Below are 16,195 nucleotides of genomic sequence, written 5' to 3' on the forward strand. Positions count from 1 at the left end.
CCGGTTCCTTATTATGTACCACAGCCACCTCAGCCACAGGACCATAGTGCATCCAGCCACCATTCGCAGCACTCTCAGCCGGTACTGACGATTCCAGCCGGTACTGATGATTGGTTCGACTTTTCCATCGGCGGTCACGGAGATCAACAACTACAGAATTGGGCCAATGATAGTTTGGGTGGTTGGTCAGATTTTAGTGCTCTGCATTCACCGTCGGGTACAGCTGATCCACGTGGGGCATCAGTTGGTATGAGCCATGGTTTGGAGCATCCTGCTTCCGACCACACGTCGGAAGGTGCATCGTGTGATAGTGGATTCCTTCGGCGGACATACACACTTGTTGACGAGTACAACCCCGGTGCATCTGCTCCAGCAGAGGCAGGTGGATCGGCACATCCAGGAGAGGCGGGTGGGTCAGCAGATCCAGCAGGGGCGGGTGGGTCGGCACCTCGGGTAGAGACAGGTATGGGTGACCCAGTTGCAGGTCACCCATATGACCTTCGGACGGAGCGACATCCACCTGATAGGTATACTCCGTCAAAGCCAGGTCTTAGCATGATGGATAAGGCATTGCACTGGATGGGTCGTAAGAAGTGAGCATCGGGTTGGGTTTTTAAGATTTGATAGTATGTTTCACTGTATTTTAATGTTCTGTATGTTGGTCGATGTTATTTCATACTATGTTTCAATGTATTTTAATGTTCTGTATGTTGGTCGATGTTATCTGTAGTTAAAATATGTATGTTTCTTTCAGTAAGGCAGTAAATGTTATTTCATACTATGTTTCAATGTATTGTAATGTTCTGTGTTTATCATGTTCTTAACCATCAACGGATAATATCAAATTTAAAAATTCAAACACGACTTAGACAAGAAAGAAAATTTATTATAAAAGTGCAAATTCAAAAATACAAATACAATGAAAATAAAAGTCATTCCCCCCCCACCACTCGATCCGGCACGCTGAGGACATCGACTCCGACTATGTCCCTGGGCACCACAGAGACGGCATATCCGAGGACCACGCATGTCGCGTGAGTCCATTTCGTTCAAGTATCTGGTCAATTTTGGTCGACCTTTTGACGTTCGCCTCAAGTCGGGATTAGCGACCAATGTGGGTCCCTCATACGGAGGCCATGTCTCGGCATCACCTAACGGTGAGAACTCAAATTTATATACCTTACGAACTTCTGACATCTTGTACACGTCATGCACATACACGTGCCAATCGATTCGCTGGTTAGCACAGCAAGCAATAACATGACGACATGGTATTCGTTCTACCTGAAAGTGCCCACAGTCACACGTACGTCGTGCAAGATCAACGACTAACACCTTTCCACTAGTCATTTCGCGCACCTCAAATACTTCATTCCGTCTGTCAAAACGGTGCACGACTATATTCCCAGCCTGTTGCATACTTGCCTCTATCCGCTGCTGTGCGAATACGGAGTAAGTATGTCCCGCACGTTTGCGTTCGTAAGACTCAACACTCTTCCGCACAAAAAGTTCATTTAACCGATAATATGTTGCTCGAACTAGTGCCAACACAGGTAGATTACGGGCACCCTTCAACACTGAGTTAATGCACTCGACAAGGTTCGTCGTCATATGGCCCCAACGATGTCCCTCGTCGAATGCCAATACCCAATGTCTAAGCCCAATGGCATCGCACCACCTGGCATATGCCTCACCTCGCTCTTCCAACCTCTTATAGTTGATGTTATACTCCTCCACCGTTCTTGAATACCCAATATTGACCACAAGCTTCTGCAAGTGAGGGACTTTGAATGCGCGTAGAAAGTTGCTGCCGATGTGCCTTATACAAAACATCCACCATGCTCTTGGAGGTTGCCAGTCACTTCCGGAACGATTTACCGCTGCCCGAATTGACTCATGCCGGTCCGAGATCATACCCACACCATCTTTTCTAACAACATGCATTCGCAGATTCCTTAGAAAGAAGTGCCACGCATCAGCTGTCTCCCCCTCCACTAAAGCAAAAGCAATAGGCACAATGTTCTGGTTCCCATCTTGTGCAACAGCTACCAGAAGTGTACCTTTGTACTTTCCATATAGGTGTGTTCCGTCAACCTGTACTAGGGGTTTGCAATGCCTGAATGCCCTAACGCATGGATTGAAACTCCAAAATACGCGATGAAGTATTTTTACCCCTTGAGCCTCTTCATTCCCATTGTAGAGTGGGCGTGTTTCTATCTGCACAACTGACCCAGGAATCTTCTGAACCATAACCGAGAGCCACCACGGCAAGGCTTGGTAACTCTCCTCCCAATCACCGAAAACATTCGCTATGGACTTCTGTTTTGCCAACCAAGCCTTTCGGTAACTGATGGTATAGTTGAACCTTGACTGGACTTCGGCTATTATAGTTTTCACCTTTATGGACGGGTCAGTCTCGACCAATGGCCTTATAGCCTCAGCAACTGTGTCCGAGTCCAACTTGGAATGATCCTGTGAAATCACTCCAGTTGTGCACGTGTGCCTACCGTTGTATCTGCGTATCTCCCAACAACCTTTTTTCCGTATCAAGCTGGCTCGGATAAGCCAGTCGCACCCACGCCCGTACATCTTGCACTTTGCATAGAACGTTTGTGGCTCAGACTCATACACTTCGTAGTCAACTCCTCTAGCGATAGTGTAACTTCTAATTGCTGCCACGACCGACTTTCTAGAACTGTATTCCACTCCAATCCGGAACTCTCCGTCCTCGGGATCAGGAATGCCTACAGAAAGTGCCCATCATCGTTTACTAATCAATCCAAAGTATATATTAAAGATAACATATTATTTGGTCATCACGTACCTATGTTTGAATATTCCGGAAACTCCGGTGCATGCATGGCGTCGAGATCCAACTCACGCATAAAAGGTGGCACGTTCATCGGTTGACTAATCGATGGGTGAACCACTACATTATGAGCTGCTTTCTCAACTCCCACATCACCATCCTCGTCTTCGTCGCCGGCTTCATAAGTAGCTTCGAAGTCCTCTTCGCTGTCACTATTCATTCCCTCGTACACTGCTGCTCTATCATCCTCCACCTCTAATTCATTTTGAATCCCTTCCGCCTCTACGGTTTCAAACTCAACATACAGCTCAATATGTGGCTGTCGCATCTGCGTCTGCCGGTGAATTTGAAACATATTATGCATAGTCACTTCGTCAGTAATTGGCATGGTATCAAACTGTATTAGACCACCAAAAACTACAACCGGATTCCGGTACAGAATTCTGCTCACTCTCATTAACGTTCCGTTCTCCATGCTTTGGCAGAGACCATTCTGAAGTTCCATAAACGTCATGGTGCATGGAACCACAAACGAAAACGGATTCTGGCTCACAAACCTCACTCCCTCATGAGTATTACGTATTATCTCACCGTCGCGATACACTACCAAGTTTGTAGTACCCTCCATTACACCAAAAACACACTCAAAGAACACTCACACACTTCCTCAGAATGAAAATGAAGCTGTGCACTGCCTTATATAGAGGCTAGCATTCACTACGCCCCCACGTTTTGATTGCCTCAGGCGAATCACGTACTGCCACGTGTCATCACGCCCCCACGTGCCACGTCATCACGCCCCCACGTGATGCACCCCACCACACCCCCACGTGCTTGCGTGGCCAAATCCTGGTGCGCCACATCATCATCACGCCCCCACGTGATGCCAGCGTGGCTAGTTCTTCCTCCGCCTCATCATCATCACGCCCCCACGTGATGAGGTAGCACGCCTCTGCGTTTTGCCACCGTGTCTCACTCATCCGGCGCCACGTCATCTCACCTGCCACTCCACGCAGCCACCACGCCCCTGCGTGTTAAAGATAGGTCCACCATCGCGTAAATCACACTATTCCTCTATTACTAAGCAAAACACTAATCTAATTCCCATATACAAATTATTGAGCCGATCTACATTGTCAAGCATTAAAATTAAACTACTATACACATAGAGAGACAAATCAAGTAAGCCAAGTGGTTATATACAAGAATAAAAAAAATTATTTTGAGTATCCTCATTTTATATTATATTAATTAAAATGTTACATGTTACTTAAAAAAATTGCATGCATTTATGTTTTAAATCTGACCATTAATGTAAAATTTAACTAATAATTACTCTCACTTAGCTTGAACAATTCTCTTCTTAGAAAATGAAAGATTATCATTATTAATTACAATTCAATCATATTGTGTGATGAAAATATTTTAAAACGCATCGTTAGTTCCCATCATGCATATGGTAATCTATGGGTTTGATGAGACCCTTTCCTTCTTTAATACCGTTACGCAACTCAAAACACCAACCCAAGAGCTAAAAACAAGTGACTTTTCTTTATTCTAGAATTGATAAATAAATTATCATCACGAGACATTTCAAGCATGGATGAGTTGTGATTTTGTCTTTTAGTTTTTCTTGGTCCTCTGGCCCCTCTTATTAATTCGTTTTCTTGTCTACTTGAGTGATTTGTATATCATCGGCAGCCATGCAATTAACATCTTAGGAACATAATTATGTACATTTTGTACTCTCTCTACAATAATAAGGCATTAGAATACTCGTTATCAATCGCAATGAGAAAGATTAGACTACTCATGCATAAGTTTGATGTGACCTAATATATTTGTCGGATAAGTAAATATTAATTAATTCATATGCAATGCAAAAGTTAGTGGCAAAATGTGATTGGCACCCTTGCAAACACATATTTGATCTTTGCGATATTTTTTCAATTATTGATGTTAGGATGTAGAGGTGATAACACTACCCAAATCTACATATATTTAACTTCGAAAATGTTTGGTAATTAAAGAAAATCAACAAAAAACAATCATAACTTGTCTTATTTAACATTCATTAATTATTGCGACAATTAATTAATGTTAAATAAGGTAAGTTCTGGCTATTTTTTTTTGTATACCTAGCATTACCCATTTAACTCGGTGCAGAAGAGAATTGTTGATAAGGTAAGATGGGATTATATTTAGGAAATATTTGTCTTTTATCTATGTCTCAGTATATATATAATTAATTAGTGAACAAAAAATATACAATTATATAATCTTGTATTGTATCAAACAAAAGTAATCGATGTAAATTGTAATCACTTCATAGCTCAAAAATCATATAAACATAAGCATATAAACTCTTCGTATTATTACCAGATTACTAGATTGCATCTTAACTTTGTATAGATTTTAAGTATTTTCAAAAAGTCAATAAATTATAATGATATTATATGTTAATTATTAATTAATAGCTTTGTTAATAAAGATTACACGAATAAGAAGAAACAATGGTAAAGGAATACCTAGTTTTTCTTTTGAGAATGACAAAGGAAACTTCAAAACAAGTAGCATCGTCTTCTTCCACACACCCTTAGTCATTTGATAATCACCTTCATATCGTTAGATAATTTTTTAAATAATAGTTAATTTTATTATTTGACAATATATAATTTTTTTTTTTTTTACCAAAGATATGAGATTTGAACCCGCAACCTCTTAATTGAGTATGGGGAGATTATGACATTTGAGCTATTACTCATTGGCGACCATATATAATTAATTATAAATAAAAAATGTGTTTTAATGGTATTAAGAAGATATGCATAGGTATATATTGATCATGAAACCCATAAAAAAATAAAAAAAGGAAAAAGGAAATGACAAAAGACACCTTGACTCTATACTATAAGTTGCCGTCATCGTCCACAATGCTTCTTCCCCCACTCCTCTCTCTCCATTCTCTCACCCATTTTCTGGAACAAACAAAATCCTTCTCAATCCTCATTCATTCCTTCACACAACCACAATCCTCTCATTGCTTTTAAAAAACAAAAAAACAAAAACTCTTAATGGACCAGCCTAGATTCGTGATCCCGGCAACGGAGGCCCAACTCCTGGCCCAATCCTCCGGCCTCCCCTCCGTCAACGAGGTCCTCCCAACCATCGTCCCTACAGCCCAATCCCTAGCCCGTCCTCCGATCTCGAAATTCCATGTCGCCGCCGTAGGACTCGGAAAATCCGGCCGCATCTTCATCGGCGTCAACCTCGAGTTCCCTGGGCTCCCCTTCCACCACACCATCCACGCCGAGCAGTTCCTCGTCGCCAACCTCCTCCTCAACTCGGAGCCCTCCCTCGTCTCATTCGCCGTCTCCGCCGCGCCGTGCGGACACTGCCGCCAGTTCCTCCAGGAGCTTCCAAACGCCACCGACCTCAAAATCGTAATCACAAACCAAAGAAACCCAAACTTCTCCCCTCTCTCCCAATTCCTCAACCACCGCTTCGGTCCCCGCGATCTTCTCCCTGATTCCGTTCCATTACTCTTGGAGCCTCACAACCATGGCTTGTCGCTGCCAAACAAATTCAACTCAAACGATTTCGATCTGAAACTTGCGTTTGCGGCTTTGGAAGCCGCGAATGCATCTCACGCGCCGTACAGCGCGTCGCCTTCGGGCGCGGCGGTTATGGATTGCGAGGGGAAGGTGTATAGAGGATCTTATATTGAGTCAGCGGCGTATAATCCGAGCCTGGGGCCGCTTCAGGCTGCTATTGTGGCTTACGTGGCGGGTGGAGGCGGCGATTACGAGAGGATAGTGGCAGCGGTTTTGGTGGAGAAAGATGGCGCGGTGGTGAAACAGGAACACACGGCGAGGTTGCTCCTTCGGGCTATCTCGCCCAAGTGCGACTTCAAGGCATTGATTTGTAGTCCCAAAAATGAAGACTGAATTCTCAAATTTGCCCCGTTGCAATAATAATATTGGATAATTATGGAGAGTAAAAATTTTTTTTTTCCCAAAAAAAGAAAATAAAAATTGAAGATATTAGCGTAATTCTATATACGGGCCTGCTACACATACAAGTATCCAAGCATCCAAGTTGGCCCAGCCCAAATCGAAGACACGCGCATAAGGAAGCATAACATGGCGCGTCAAAATCACGCGCTCAACACAAACGGTTACGTATGGCAGACTCTTCCACTTCCTCCACTTCTTCCACTTCTCAAAACGCTTCGAAACCAAGGAAACGCTCCCAATTTCGAGCAAAAATCAAAGTTCAAAATATACAAATCGTTGTTCGAAACCTCCATCAAAACAACATCAAACTCTCCGTGAAGAATCTGAAGAGAAAACGAAGCAAATACACTCAACGTAAGTTCATCAAGAAAACCTCCCAATTTTAGTTTTCTTCTACGTCGTTCTTCTCTAGGGTTTACTGTGCTATTATTCTTGCTTCTTTGTCACACTGTTCTAAGTTCTACGTCATTCTTCTAAGTTCTACGTCGTTCTACATTCTTGTTCTAAGTTCTCTTGCTACTGTTGTTGATTTTTGGGGCTTTATTCCGTAGATTGGGGGTTGTATACTGTTTGAACTTGTAATGTGACTTGATATTGATGCATGTTTGAGTGATATCTCACTGATATATATGAATGTATCTGAATAATTTCAATGGGTGTATCTCACTGTTATCAATGGGTGTATCTGATTCTTACATATGGGTGTATCTTACTCTTATCAATGGGTGTATCTGACTCATATATGCGTGTATCTTACTGATATCTGAATTAATTTGATATTGAAGCATGTTTGAGTGATAACTGACTGATATATATGGATTTATATGAATAATATCTATGGGTGTATCTCCCTGTTAACAATGAGTGTATCGGATTCTTACATATGGGTGTATCTTACTGTTATTAGACCTTGTAATGTTGCTTGATATTGAAACATGTTTGACTGATATCTGACTGATATATATGAATGTATCTGAATAATTTTAATGGGTGTATCTCACTGTTATCAATGGGTGTATCTGATTCTTACATATGGGTGTATCTTACTGTTACTAATGGGAGTATATTTGTGTGTATTTTTTGTTTCAGACAAAATGGCAGCAAGAAACCAAACGAAAGACCTTAAGTGTGCCACACATCTCCTGAGTGATAAGTTCAGAAACATGGCTGAGGAGAAGAAGGCAATTGTCAGGGATCTCGGATTTGGTGGGTTGATGCACGTCCCACCTCTAAGGGTGGATCACCAACTCTTAAGGGAACTGGCAAACAACTTCAAACTTGGGGAGAACAAACTGAAGACAGGATATGGTTCTTTCCAAATAACACCAAAGACAATAGGTGATGCACTTGGCATCAATGCAACAGGTAACTAGCTCAAAATTATAGGTGTATATTAAGTTCATGCTTGGGTGTATTTAAGGTTGATGCTTGGGTGTTTTTGAACCGATTTTGATACTTTGTTGTTTTCTTTTTTGTAGGAAATCTGTTTCCTGAGAAAGTTGAGTATAAGCAACTTTATAAGCAACTTTCTGATGATGACAAAATAATTTATAGAAGATTCCAGGGTAAGACCCTCAAAAGTCTTACCGATGAAATGATGGAAATCGGCGTTGGCAGCGAAGAGGAACGCCTGATGTTCAAGAGGATATTCATCCTCTACATACAGATGGCGTTCCTTTTGCCAACGACGATAAACAAAATATCGCCCGTGCACCTCGCCCCAATTTTTAAGATGGACGGCATATCGGAGAGAAACTGGGGGGCGCATGTTTTGACCTTCTTGATCAAAGGCATCACAGACTACCAGGATAAGAAGAAGAAGGCAATTGATGGCTGCCTCTTTGCCCTCATGATAATATACTTTCATCTTTCTGAAAACAAAGGCAAGAAGAGGGCCGAAAGACCACCAAAGCCTTGGATTGCCAACTGGACTAAGGAGAAGTTGGTGGAAAGAATGACTGCAGAAAAAGAAGAAATTTTGGTAAGTAAACATAATATGTTGCTTGTATTTTATTTACCTGAATGCTGTTAGCTAAAATATCTCATGTTTCAGGGGATTGTGAAGATGGCGGAGACAAGAGCAAGAGAAAAAATGAAAGAAAAAGAAAAAAAAGAAAAAAAACAAGAAATCAAAAAAACAAAAAAAAGGAAGGCGAGTCCAACATCGTCTTCGGAGACAGAAACAGCTACTGACAGTGACACTTCTACCTCTGAGTCTGAGAGTCAACAAGACTCGGAGGATTCAGCAAGAAAACACCCCATCAAAAAGGGGAAAAAGTAAGTACCATACTTGGGTGTAATTTCTTTTTCGAGTTGGGTGTATCTTGTTGATCACGTTGGGTGTATTTTAATATGTTCTAAATAATCACTGTTTGCCTTCCAGAATGGACTCCAGAAAAAGAAAGCAGAGGCAAGAGGAGCCAGATTCTGATTCAGAATCTGAATCTAAACAAAGTGATGAGTAATGTCCTGAAATTATCACTCCTTTCTTTTGGCTTCATTATAAAGATTTCGTGTATTAACTGAAGTGTCTGTTATTAACTTATAGGAGTGAAGAATCATCACCTGCAGAGAAGGAGAAGGAAAAGAAAAAAACAAAAACAACACCAAAAAAGTAAGCACTTCTTTGCATAATATTCTGTGATAAAATTAATTTTTTATTTCTGATTGGTACTCTTTTTTTTCCACCCAGAACACAACCAAAAAAGAAAAAAGTTCTCGTGGAGGATTCACCTCCTAAAGAAGACCAATACTTTGACGGGTACAGTACCTCGTAAGCTATATTACCGTCTATCGTCGTAATTATTTTTGTTAACATCTTCCTTTATGAATGTAGTGAGACATATGAAATATCAAGTGACGAACTGGATGAATGGCTAGGGCAAAACGTTGATAAATCTGCTGCAGAGGGGTATGTCTTGATGGGCTGTCTATTTCATATTTTATTGTGTTTTGCATGCTAATAATTGTTTCTTGTTTTGCAGGGAGAACCAACCTGACCTGCGATCGACAGAAGGTCGCTATGTGTCGTCTGAAACGTAAGAAGCTTTATTATTTAATAAAATCTTGTTATCATGAATTGGGTGTGTCTTGTGGTACCATTTGGGTGTATTGAGTGGATCAAGTTGGGTGTATGTTGTCTAATAAGTTGGAATATTAACTTTGTTGTGTTGCTTGGATCAAATCTGTCTTAGAATACCGGCTGTGAACTTGGGAACTGATGCTCCTTCCTCTCAAGGAAACACAGAACAGAGTAGTGTAAACCAGCCGTCACAGAGCATGTAATTTCTCTTTCAAATAACCGTTACTTTTGTTCTTCTATTACCCTTCTACTTCTAATTCTGTATATATTTTTTTTAGAAAAAAAAGCCCTTTATTATTTTATTCAAGAAAAAAAAGGCAGGAAAAAAAAAGCAAAAACTGCAAGTATGTAAGTTCTCAAAAAAACAAAGCCTGTCTTCTTTTTGAATTGTTCGGGTGTATTTCTTGAATTTATTTGGGTGTATTTTAGGTTGAGTCCGTCTGATTCGAATATGATGGTTGTGAGGGAACAGACACCGTCCAAAGCGCTTGCAATGTGAGTTTTACAATAATATTCAACCTTATAACCTTATTATTTTCAAAGGCGTTGTTAACCTTTCATTTTTCTTCTTGTTTAGAGTCCCAATTCAGGTTTTTGTGCCGGCATCCCAAACAACCACAGAGACAGATTTTGAACCAACCCCTATGCTACAGATTGAAGGGACTACAGAAACGTAAGAAATAGTATTGAGTGTATATTTGTTTGGAGTTTGGGTGTATATTAGCTAACAGTTTGGGTGTATATTGTTCCTGATTAGTTTCTTTTACGCCGTGATTAATTTTTTGTAACTGTGCAGCACTCCTGAAACCCCCAAACAACTTCAAGAGACCACACCCACGGTTCCCCCAGCTCCAACTAAAGTGTAAGTTCATCAGACTAAAATCAATCTTTGCTTATCATCTGTATATTCTTATTCTTATTCTTATTCTTATACATGATGACGCAGTCATCCAGACGCAGAAGACGCTGCTGCCCTGTTGATGATGGCACGGACAGCTTCCTATGTTCCGAAAACAGATCCAGGGGTGCCATCATTCAGCCTTGGATTGACTGATTCAAGCCAGGAGGGGGCGTCAACGCAGGAGACAGAAAGGGAAAAATCTCCAGAAGCTGCGAATTTGATAGAACAATTGGACAGTTTGGTCCAAAGAATAGCAAGCAGCGCGACGAAGGGAAAAAACACAAGTCCACAAATTCAGAGGGAGACTGGGGGAGAAAGTTCTGCAAAGTTTGAAACTCCTCGGGGATTATATCAGATTACGGATGATATGAAACAAAAGTGCTACATCTGGGGGACGAGACTGAAGGAAGATGCAGATGGCAATACTAACGAGTATGAGGAGATGTCCACTCTGATTGGCCAAGGAGAATACATTTTGATGAGAATGCACCTTGCTTCCCTCCAGGCAAAAAGTGATATAGAATCTCAGGTAATATTAGAATAAGATTACTGTTTTTACACCAAAGTCAATTACAATGCTTATTAATGTAAAATTGATTTCGGCATATATTTCTAGATTGTATCTGCCATCTGCCTCATCCTCAACAACAAAAATGAAAAGAGATTTCAAGAACAAATATACTGTCTCCCCCCCGATATTGTGGTAAGTGTTACTTCTACGATCTTCGGGTGTATTTTCTGTATTGATTTGGGTGTATTTGTCACGTTCCATTGGGTGTAAGTTTAGTATTTCATTTCTCGTTTCCCATTCTTGCAGTGCATGGCGCTTTCGGATCACCCAAACGGGGAATTCGTATCACCAAAAACGAAAAAGGAATTCAGGGTGGAAGCCTACCCGAGTTTCATTCCCTTCATAGATAGAAAAAAATTGACTTCGCACCCATATGTAAGTTTTCGTTTGCTAAATTTGTTACTACGCTTATTTACTTATTTGCAAAATAAAATAACACACTGTTCATGTGTGGGAATCCTTCAGATTTTTGCCCCTGTCTGCTACGCCGGGCATTGGTGGTTATGGCTGATAAATACAAGAAAGCGGAAATGTCAAATACTTGACCCGCTACACAAAATAGCTCCCACTGATGAGAGAAAGACCATTAATAAATTCACTGTAAGTTGCCTCTGTCTTCTTTACTTTAATAGATAGGTCTATTTCGTTAGTTGTGATGGGTGTATATTGTCCATTCAGTTGGGTGTATCTTGTCCATTCATTCGGGTGTATTACTGATTTGTTTTCGTATTTAAGGGATACGTATTTTCAAGATTGATAACATATGCCGGCGGGGGACCTCTTCAGAAAGGGGAGAGGGAGAAGGAAATTAAATCACCATATGTTAAAATATCAGGCCAAAAAATAAGGTATAAATTTGTGAGTCTGAACATTAAACTTTTGTAAATGAGATTTGTAATTTATTTTCGTCGTTTTCAGCTATGACTGCGCTGTGTACGTTATGAAGTGGATGGAGATAATTGAGCCGGAAAACATCAAAAAGGGGAAGTATCAATGGGATAATTGGCCACAGGTAACTGTCTTTAAAACCATATAACTCTGTATTACTTTACTGAATTAATATTGCTGTTTAAACAGAATATACTTTTTTATTGTAGGAGGAGGTGGACCACTATAGAGTGGAGTACGCATCCCGGATACTATTCAGTGAGATGAATACACAGAGAGATCAGGCAATTAGAGAGAGTAGTGCTATAAGGCTGTCGAAGCCATCCTCTATATTATTAAGTCCATTTTGTCAGATTAATTCTGCTGATATAAAAACTGGGTAGTTTGTAAATTGAACAAATGATGTAAATATTTGCCATTTATCAACAACTTCTATTCCATGTATATTTTTTCCCATAGTTAAACTATCTGTGCTGGTAAACTGTCTGTGATGTATTCAAAAGCTGTATTACAGGTGGTAAAATATGAAGGAAAAAATCAAGGCATATATAAACACAAACTATAAACTGCTACACCCAACGCAAGTCTAATAATACACCCAAGGTTGTATAAAATATACACCCAAACTGTCTGCGCTGTATTCAAAATGTATGAATTACATGTACTAAAATATGAAGAAAAACATCAAATCAAATATAAACCCATAACCTGAGAATTTTTACAGCTTTTGTTTTATATATATCTATATATGTGTCTATATCTAAATTGTGAATTAACGAAAATACACCCAAAATAACGGTGCTTTTACACCCATATTCTGTAAAACTATACACCCAACCAGTTATCCCCTGCTGCTGGTACCCTGAACTGATAACTCATAACGTGTCCTTGATATTGGCTGCAATTTGAATGCGTCGCTGATGCAGCATCAAACAGGTTTATCTGAAATATAACACACACACATTACCTAAACTATTAACGAGAAAAATAAACTCAATCGCCACAAATTTAAAGAACATTACTTTTACCTCGCTTAAAACTTTCGTCTTCTTCTTCTTTGTGGCATTTGCGATCTGTTTCTCCAGCTTTGAACCTAGCCTGTTTTTTGGACGTCCTCTTGTTCGAATCCTTGGCGGGCTTTGAAGCTCGTTAACGGATTCCAAGTTGGCGTCTTCGTGGGATAAAGAAGATGTCCCCTTCCTTTTGGCTTTTAATGCTTCCATCTCGGCCATGATGTTATCGTACGCGCGGTGCAGAATTGCAGTCAGCTCCTCCGATTCGGAGGCAAATTCGCATATATTTTGCGAACGAAAAACCAATTGGTCGAACCTCTTGCTTCTTGGCTCCATTAGTGGCTCGTCGTGGCTGCTCTTGATGTGTGTGTGTCGCCTCTTTACCTTCTTGCTCCATCGTTCCAGTATGTATCTCGGTGATACTTGGCTTACTTGTTCGAAGCTTAACACGCTTAGTGCGTAACGGCACAGTATCCCTCTCGACTCGAATAATAAGCAATGGCATTTTACCTCGGCTGCAACCGAGTCGTAAGTAACCACGAACTTGTTGAATATTGAGCTGGAAACTTGTTCTCCGACTTCGTATACTGAATAGCCTAGAGCGGAATTCTTCAGTCTGGTGATGCAATTCGCCTTTCCTCTGAATTGCGCTTGGACTTCCCTAAACTTTGCGTGAGTGTATGCATCTTGAAACTGAGCTTCAATGCAGGATTTCGTTGCACACGGTATGACCGTATGAAAATCTGCAGCATCTGATTCTCTCTCTGCTTGCTCCCTGCTTCCGAGGCAATTATCGTATTGTTTGACGAACTGAATAAGCGAGCTGTTCCGGGTGATATACTTGTTAAAAAATGAATGCATGCTCTCGCTCCTTTGTGTGCTTCTCATCCCTGCCCAGAAATGGTGATCCAGATAGATAGGAACCCATATGTGACGGTCTTCGTACAGATCTGCATAATACACCCAAAGACAGTCTATAAATACACCCGAGAAAACATGCAACTTACACCTCTGATGCAGATTTTAAAAAGACATTACCTGAAAGCCACTTGTTGTCCCCAAGACCAAAATTCAGCAGAAAATCGTTCCAATTCCTATCGAATGAGTCTTTGCTTTGAGAGTTCCAAACAACTTGGCTCATTTCTTGTTCGATATCGGCATGTCCCTTGTACCCGTTTAATTTGCTTGGAATCTTCTTCATGATGTGCCAAATGCACCAGCGGTGAACTGTTGTTGGCATACAGGCCTCTAAAGCCCTTTTCATGGATGCGCACTGATCGGTGAGAAACCCTTTCGGAGCGTTTCCTCCCATGCAACGAAGCCAGCTTTGAAATAACCATTTGAATGATTCAATTTCTTCGTTCTTCATCAAAGAGCATCCGAGAAGTGTTGATTGACCGTGGTGATTCACCCCGACAAAAGAACCACAGACCAAATTATACCTGAAACAAATTACCATGGTCCAGAATGCAAAATCATTAGCTACACCCTAACAAATGCTTCGCATACACCCAATGAAACAGCCAATATACACCTCTACTGCGGATTCGTAAAAATAAATTAATTTGGCATCATAAACAGGGACAGTTTGTTACCTGTTTGTATTGTAGGTGGTGTCGAATGAAATGACGTCTCCGAAATACTCAAAGGCGGCTCTGCTTCTTGCATCGGCCCAAAAAGCCAGCTTAATCGATTGATCCTCTTCGAGTTGGAGCTCAAAAAAGAAATTCGGATTCTTCTCTTTCATTCTTAAGAAATATTTCCCGAATTCCTTTGCATCTTCTTGTTCGGAAACATTCCGCACTTCCCTGGTAATGTAATTCCTCACGTCCTTTTCGATAAAATTTAACTCGCGGTGACCCCCGGCAGCCGCAACAAATGATTGGTAGGTTTTGCTTGGTCTGATACCGGCCTCCTCGTTATTCTCTATCGTACGACGAATGGACATGCTTAGTTCCCTGTGCTGTTTGAGCATCTCTGCTTTGCTTGGACAGCAGGGGTGTGAATGATCCAGCACAACCTTTGAAATGATCCAAGCACCGACATCCTTCAATGTGTGTATATAAATTCTTGAAGGACAGTTTAGACCGGCTGTCGGATTGGTCTTCTCGGTCGGAGATATTTTAGATTTCCATTTTCCCTCTCTGCTACATGTAATCAGTTGGTTCTTAATCTCGTTTCCCTTCCTATTTGTGCACCGAACCCTTGTAGAGAAACCTGCAGCCTTGGCGTAGTTCCTGTAAAATTTTCCAGCATCTTCAAGGGTAGTAAAGGTCATTCCAACCTTTGGAACAAGCTCGTCATCAACAACTGAGAGAGGCTGCAAAATACACCGTGTCAGAACTGTAAATACACCCATAGATATGATTCAAATACACCCAATCATGTCTAATACGATACACTCTAACCGCAACAACTCAACTACAGAATGACTTTTAAAGCCATAAACTGTAAATACACAGCATGCAGATATAATACAGTTCTAAAAACACACCTAATCATGTCTGTTATAATACAGCTGAACAACAACAAGTAAATTAAAATAACAAAAAACCAGTAAAGTGTAGATACACCCACACTTCTAGCTAAAGTACACCCAAACAAGAATTGATCTACACCCGAGCGTCTGCTACAAATTCCAGGTAATTAATCACAACTAATACATTGAATCGACAGATTCACGTAAACGTGTTACTTTCACAGTAATGTTCAGCAATTTTTCAACTACACAATGCTATACAAATTACTGAAAGAAATTTCATACTAATCCTATGTAAATCAAACCTCAGGGACTTCGTTAGATTCTGACTCATAATCCACTTCGCCTGCATTCAGATGACAATCTGAGGTTGAATGATCCATTATCTTCAAAACGAGATCAAACTTTGATTTCGAAAAACAACAAATCAAAAATA

General features: G+C 40.6%; 3 protein-coding genes across 3 annotated transcripts; 2 read left to right on the forward strand and 1 right to left on the reverse strand.

The window, feature by feature from the left end:
• Window positions 1-846: 846 nt before the first annotated feature.
• Window positions 847-3,437, reverse strand: LOC148566218 (uncharacterized). Its single transcript, XM_088487453.1, has 2 exons — window positions 2,825-3,437; window positions 847-2,744 (listed from the first exon to the last, which is right to left on the reverse strand). The coding sequence occupies exons 1-2, from the start codon at window positions 3,435-3,437 to the stop codon at window positions 847-849; spliced, it is 2,511 nt and encodes an 836-aa protein (XP_088343579.1).
• A 2,164-nt stretch (window positions 3,438-5,601) lies between these two features.
• CDA1 (cytidine deaminase 1) lies at window positions 5,602-7,484 on the forward strand. The gene has a single exon (XM_016348353.3). The coding sequence runs from the start codon at window positions 5,884-5,886 to the stop codon at window positions 6,754-6,756; it is 873 nt and encodes a 290-aa protein (XP_016203839.1). The 5' UTR covers window positions 5,602-5,883; the 3' UTR covers window positions 6,757-7,484.
• On the forward strand, window positions 6,993-12,711 carry LOC107641323 (uncharacterized). Its single transcript, XM_088488430.1, has 20 exons — window positions 6,993-7,179; window positions 7,915-8,190; window positions 8,304-8,806; window positions 8,879-9,102; window positions 9,209-9,286; window positions 9,374-9,439; window positions 9,518-9,586; window positions 9,662-9,736; window positions 9,810-9,863; window positions 10,020-10,106; window positions 10,337-10,402; window positions 10,485-10,580; window positions 10,704-10,769; window positions 10,854-11,337; window positions 11,425-11,511; window positions 11,626-11,754; window positions 11,845-11,979; window positions 12,115-12,227; window positions 12,298-12,391; window positions 12,477-12,711. Exons 1-20 carry the CDS (start codon window positions 6,993-6,995, stop codon window positions 12,648-12,650), a joined length of 3,063 nt encoding a protein of 1,020 aa, XP_088344556.1. The 3' UTR covers window positions 12,651-12,711.
• The last annotated feature ends 3,484 nt before the right edge of the window (window positions 12,712-16,195 follow it).

This window comes from Arachis ipaensis, chromosome B5 (assembly GCF_059453495.1).
Source record: "Arachis ipaensis isolate K30076 ecotype BB chromosome B5, ASM5945349v1, whole genome shotgun sequence".
NCBI lineage: Eukaryota > Viridiplantae > Streptophyta > Magnoliopsida > Fabales > Fabaceae > Arachis > Arachis ipaensis.